The sequence below is a fragment of the Lactuca serriola genome, chromosome 2 (genome assembly GCF_051521515.1).
Source record: "Lactuca serriola cultivar US96UC23 chromosome 2, Lser_US96UC23_V15, whole genome shotgun sequence".
NCBI classification, from domain to species: domain Eukaryota; kingdom Viridiplantae; phylum Streptophyta; class Magnoliopsida; order Asterales; family Asteraceae; genus Lactuca; species Lactuca serriola.
Window position 1 is genome coordinate 133260133 of NC_136409.1, and position 6882 is coordinate 133267014.

At 43.2% G+C, this 6882-nt stretch overlaps 1 protein-coding gene across 1 annotated transcript; it reads left to right on the plus strand.

Moving 5' to 3' along the window:
- The first annotated feature begins 304 nt into the window (after nucleotides 1-304).
- LOC145089589 (uncharacterized) lies at nucleotides 305-763 on the plus strand. The gene has a single exon (XM_079028011.1). It carries the CDS (start codon nucleotides 305-307, stop codon nucleotides 761-763), a length of 459 nt encoding a protein of 152 aa, XP_078884137.1.
- The last annotated feature ends 6119 nt before the right edge of the window (nucleotides 764-6882 follow it).

A 6882-nucleotide genomic window follows, 5' to 3' on the forward strand; every position in this document is an offset into this window, starting at 1 on the left:
TGAGGCAAAATCTGGGTTGGGATCAGGAGTTGGTTGTCAGGGTGAGTCAGCTGCATTGGATGATACGATCAGGGAGATCCTGCAGGAGGAGGTTGCTGCTCATTTCTGAGCTTAGTTGCTAGAGATGTTTGGGTCTATCAAGACCTCCATGATTGAGTACTTTAAGGAGCGCTCTGTTGCTTTGTATGCAACCACTACAACCATTATGGCTAGAGGGGTTGGATCGGGTTGGGTATTTCAGTATCGAGACATCAATAATACGAAGCCCTCGAATTTCAATTGAGTGCAGGTCCCGATAATCGGCATGAGGTGGATATCTGATGTGGATGGATGTTTCTTCACTTGCTCTTGTCCAGCTGACCAGAAGGTTAGGTGCACTCTGAACCTTCTCAGGACCGGAGCGAAGGATTGGTGGAGGCTTGCTACTAGTTCCTATTCTGCTGAGCAGAGAGCTGCTATGTCTTGGGAGGAGTTCTCTGAGATGTACCGCTCCCAATATGTTCCACTGGTGGAGCAAGAGAGATTGGCCCAGGAGTACCTTGATTTGAGGCAGGGTTTTGAGATGGTGATGGAGATCACTAAGATGTTCACGGAGAGGGATATGTTCTGTCCTGAGTTTGCTGCATCTGAGCAGGCTCGGATGACCCGTTACTTGAGCATGCTCAAGATGGATATCAAACAATTTGTTTCCACTCAGCGCTATGGTACCTTATTTGAGATGCAGAAGGACTCTAGGAGGAGTGAGATTGAGATTGATTTGTAAACGAGGGAGCAGTAGCCGGCTCAGGTGCAGTTGCAGCCAATGCCAAAGAGGTTTAAGGCCACTGATTTCAGAACTGGGGCCAGAAGGGCTGCACTTGAGTGAAGTGCGGCAAGGTGCATGAGGGTGCTTGTCGATCATCATCTGGGTGCAATAATTGTGGCCGGCAGGGCCATATGGCGAGGGATCACCGCCAGCAAGCTCTAGAACTCAGTTCCAAGATTTATTATCATTACGTCCAAGTTTTCCATGGAAAGGCCAATTGCCCATCGCTTGCTGCTAGGCTGGTAGAGGCTCTAGCGCAGGCTACTTTGAGGATCACGTGTGGGAGTCTGGGTAGAGTGGAGCCTCAGAGGGCTCGAGGTCTCGCTTTTCAGATTACTGCAAAGGAGGCCAGAGCAGCTCCAAATGTTGTGACTGGTACCTTTCTATGCCTTATTATGTTGATTATTTTTTTATTTATGCTTATGTTTCTACCTCTGTTAGGTACGTTCCTAGTGAACTCTTTGTCTGCTCTAGTGTTGTTTGACTCGGGTGTGAGTCGGCCTTTTGTGTCTCGATCATTCAATATGGAGTTTGATATGACCGTTGGGGAGTTAAAGTGTCCGTTGCGAGTCTCTATCACCCATGAACACGGGGTTTCTGCATCATCGATATATTAGTAGGGACGGATCTTATAAGGGACTAGGGGGTTGTAGCCCCCCCCCCCCTTTTTATAATTATTACATTAGTATTAAATTTTTTACATATTTGTCCTAAAGCTAAAAAAATTTACCGTGGCCCCCCTGATCTTTAAGTTTTATACATATTATAGTTCCCCCTATCCCCCACTCAAAAGTTCAAGCTCCCTCACTGTGTACCAGGGTTGTGTTTTGGAGATTTTTAGGGCGCCTTATCTGATTGATATGATCTCTAACCCAAAGGGGGATGTCTGCATGATTGTGGGTATGGATTAGCTGATCTGTTTCAGTGCTATGATTCATTGTGAGGGCCAGTGCATGGTAGTTCAAACCCCAATTATGGGAGAACTAGTTATCTTTGGAGAGGGCACTAGCATAGGTTCAGGGTTTTGTTAGGCTTATGTGGTGGGTTATTTGGCTTATGTGGTGGATACGCATGTTGGGGATTAGGTTTCAGTTTTAAAGGTCTCGATTGTCAGGGAGTTTGCCGATGTATTTCCGAAGGAGTTACCCGGTGTGCCTCCTGAGAGGCAGGTCAAGTTCATGATTCACCTCATGTCAGGTGTGGCCTCGATTGCCAAGGCGCCGTACTGCTTGGCACCGAATGAGATGCATGAGTTTTCATCTCAGCTGCAGGAGCTTCTAGGCAAGCAGTTCTTCAGACCGAGTAGCTCTCCATTGGGAGTGCCAATTTTATTTGTCAAGAAGAAGGATGGTTCACACCGGATGTGTATTGATTACCAGGAGTTGAACAAGCTAACAGTTTAAGAACCGTTATCCCCTTCTGCATATTAATGATCTCTTTAATTAGTTTCAGGGTGAATCTTGGTTCTCCAAGATAGATCTGAGGTCCGGGTACCATCAGGTCAGAGTGAGAGGAGAGAACATAGAGATGACTACATTCCAGAGTCGTTATAGGTATCACGAGTTCGTGGTGATGCCATTCGGGCTGACGAATGTGCATGCGGTATTTACGTATTTTATGAACCGGGTATGCAGGCCGATGCTCGATGGTTTGGTTATTGTGTGTATTGATGATATCTTGGTGTATTCCAAGACCAAAGAGCAACATGAGGAGCTTATTCGTCAGCTTCTGGGGGTTTTGAGGGGAGAACGGCTTTATGCTAAGTTCCCAAAGTGCGAGTTTTGGTTATAAGAGGTTCGGTTCCTTGGACACCTTGTTTATCAGGATGGGATATTAGTCGATCTGGCCAAGATCAAGGTGATGATGCATTGGGAGGTTCCGAAATCTCCCTCAGTTATTAGGAGTTTCTTGGGGTTGGTAGGGTACTACTGAAGATTCATTTTCTCCAACATTGCAGTACCCCTCACTCATCTGACGAGGAAGGGCTGGATCTTCGGTGGGGCCCTGAGCAGTAGTCAGCATTTGAGACCCTTCGTAGAGGTTATGTGAGGCTCCTATGTTGACCATCCCAGAGGGAATTGAGGATTTCATGGTAGTCTATGATACTTCCATCACTGGCTTGGGGGTGGTCCTCATGTAAGGAGGATGGGTGATATCATATGCTTTGCAGTAGCTTAATCCGCACGAGACGAGGTATTCTACACATGATCTGGAGTTGGGGTGGTGGGTTTTTCCTTCAAGATTTCAAGGCATTATCTGTATGGGGTCTGCTGTACCATCTACTCGGACCACAAGAGTTTGAGGCACATTATGGATCAGCAAAACCTGAACATGAGGCAGCGTAGGTGGCTTAACCTAGTCAAGGATTATGAATGCGACAACCTTTACCATTCGGGTAAATCGAATGTGGTATCCGATGCTTCCGGCCGCATGTCAGATGGGTCTTCAGATGGGGTATCGTGTATGAGGATATCAGTTGATTCCCCGCTTTTGGGATTGATCAGAGAGGCTCAGGTCGAGGGTGTTTGGGAAGAGAATTGGAAGATTGAGAGTATCAGGGGTGAGATCACCAGAATTGTTCCGGATAGTCGTGAATTATTGACCTGTTGTGGTCGGGTATGGGTTCCTATGTATGGTGGGGTCAGACAGATTACGTTGGAGGAGGCTCATAAGTCTCTTTTTTCTAACCATTCGGGGGCCTCAAAGATGTATGGGGATCTGATATTGATCTATTGGTGGTCGTGTATGAAGAGGGAGATCGCCTTGTATGTGGAGCGGTACTTAACGTGCAGGATGGCCAAGGTCGAGCATCAGAGTTTGCATGGCAAGTTGCAGCCTCTGGAGGTTCCCATGTGCAAATGGGAGCAGATTTTGATGGACTTCATCACCAAGTTGCCGATATAGAGAACAATTTTGATGCTATTTGGGTCATCATGGATTCATTGACCAAGAGTGCCCATTTCCAAGCGATTCGGGAGAGTCATCGTGGACTTCATCACCTCCCTTTTTGGCAAAAGTTCCATGAGGATCTGGGCACAAGGTTGCACTTCAGCACAGTTTATCATCAGCAGGCCGACATACAGAGTGAGCGGATGATACAAACCCTTGAGGATATGTTGCAGGCCTATGTCATTGATTTTGGTGGGAGCTGGTGTTGGGTTTTGAGCAAAACATAATCCTATGGTGCACATGTAAAACCTTTAAGCTTTCGATATAGGTTTCTCTATTGTACATGCAAAACATCCAAAGATTACAAACCCTAATCTAGCATATAGCAAAACTTGAAAACAACATGAATAACTAATAGTAATGTTACCTTGATTATCGCTTGAAGATCTTTAGTTTATGAGAACCTAGCACCTCAATTGTGATGCCTCTAATGGATCACAAACACCAAAGCAAGTTGCATGATCTTGGATAGAGGGGATGAGAGGCTCAAAATCGTCTCTAAGACTTCTTAGGGTTTCTAGTAGCCGACTTCTGAAGCCCTATGGGTCCTTATATAGTGGGGCTACTAAAGTTTCAGTCAATACCCTAATTAGATAGCTTAGGCCTTAAGCAGTCCAAAGAACCTTCTGGAATAAGGCCTTGGACGATTTCAAGGTGGGCTTCCACCCTAATTTTGTCCACCACTTTATCCATATGATCCACGACCCAAAATCCAATTATCTTATAATTGTAATTCCAGTCCCCTAAGTTCAATTAATATCTTTTGATCACAAAATTAATTTTTTAATTAATTGTTGACCAATATTAATTAATCAATATAATTTATCTTTTAATATATTATTCATATAATATATTAATAAACCATAATATCCTCTTTCTCCACTAATCATCCAGTCAAGTTGCTCCGGTGAAGGCTACCCAAAAGGACCGTGCTACAACCTGGTCAACTACATACCAAATATAGTTATGGACTTAGACACTAATCCAACAATCTCCCACTTAGATTAGTCTAATAACTATAGATGCAAGTATGACTTCAAAATCTGATTAGCAATCATAGCTCTCAAAAGTTGTTGTAGAACTCTGACTTGTCTTTTAGATAAGGTATAATATAGTCCTCCGTTCTCAAGATATCGTGCGGACAATTACATGGAACATAGTCATACTTATTGTCCAGCAGTTTGTTTCTCGATGTCTGATTTGTCTGACGTAGAACTTTATTGAACACATCAATTCAGTCCTGACCGGGCCCGACACATAAGTCAAACCAAATCATCGAGGGGCCCAGATACAGCTTTTACCCTCTTAGGATAAAAGGAACAGATAAACTTTGACTCATATGCATTTACTATTCACTCATCAAATCATACACAACAATACATTTGATAACATCAAGTTACTGATGCGTTTACGCATTATCAATGCACAACCAACTCCCAAACAATAAACCATATATCTAGGTTTAAAGACTATATGATATTATCATCTTACGATCACTCGTGATAAATTCCATGAAGTGATACAAGTAAGTGTGGGTTTAATCCAATGCTCAAATCTTATTTCATAAGCACTCATGAACATTGCAGCAAACTTTTGCTATGTCTAATACACTTTAAATAGTTGACAGACCAATTCACGATAGTGTTCTTTCATATCTACTTCCAACATATGAACGACTGTGGACTGTTCGAATAATCTTATTATTCAGGAAGTCAAAACATGCAAAGTGAAACAATAGGTTAATAATTAACACAAGACAGTAACTTTACTTATAAATATTACTTCTTTACTTAATCATCAAATGTTAAATACAATTTATCTATTACACGTTTCAAAACTATCTAATCACTAAAACTTATATCGTCCTTCGGCCCAATACTCCTAGCGTGCTGCAAGTGCTTAACCCTACTTAGTCCCTTCGTAAGGGGATCTGATGGGTTCTTTTCTGTTGATACTCTCTTTATTACGAGGAGTCCCTCTTCTAACCTATGTCTAATGAAGTGATATTTCCTGTCGATATGCATGGATCTACCATGATCCCTCGGTTCCTTGGTTAAGGCAACCGCACCTTCGTTATCACAGAAAATTTCCATAGGCTCCTCTATGTCTGGTACAACTCCAAGGTCTCTGATGAAGTTCTTCAACCATATTGCCTTTTTCGACACTTCGCTCATTGCTATGTACTCTGATTCACACATTGAATCAGCCACGGTCTCTTGCTTGGAACTTTTCCAAGTCACTGCTCCTCTATTCAGGGTAAAGACTCAGCCCGACTAAGAGCAGAAGTTGTTTCGGTCGGTCTGAAAACTGGCATTGCTATACCCTCATACCCTTAAGTCATCACTCCCACCTAGGATAAGAAACCATTCCTTAGTCCTCCGAAGGTACTTAAGAATATTCTTGACTACGGTCCAATGCGCTCTACCAGGGTTCCCTTGATATCTGCTGACCATGCTCAAAGCGAAGGCCACATCAGGGCGAGTACAAGTCATAGCATACATGATCGGGCCAACTGCAGAATTGCAAGGTACATGACTCATCTCTGCTATCTTAGCTTCAGTACTCGGGCTTTGAGCCTTACTCAACTTGGTATCGCTTTGGATTGACAACTCCCCCTTCTTAGAATTCTCCATACTAAAACGTTTTAGTACCTTATCCAAGTAAGTATTTTGACTAAGTCCTATTAGCCATTTACTCCAGTTTCTCACTATCCTTATTCCCATAATATAGGCAGCTTCTCCAAGGTCCTTCATAGCGAAGCACTTCTAAAGCCAGGACTTAACCTCTTGCAGGATTGGGAAGTCGTTTCCTACGAGCAGTATGCCATCGACATATAATATGAGGAAGCTAACTATACTCCCACTAGCTTTGGCACATACACATGAATCATCCTTGCTTCGCAGGAAGCCAAACTCTTTGACTTTCTCATTAAAACAAAGATCCCATCTGCGAGATGCTTGTTTCAATCCATAAATGGGTTTCTCAAGATTACACACTATATTAGGATGTTTTGCATCAACAAAACCCTCTGGCTGACTCATGTAAACATCCTCAGCCAACTTCCTATTAAGGAAAGCGGTTTTGACATCCATTTGCCATATCTCATAGTCATGAAATGTAGCAATGGA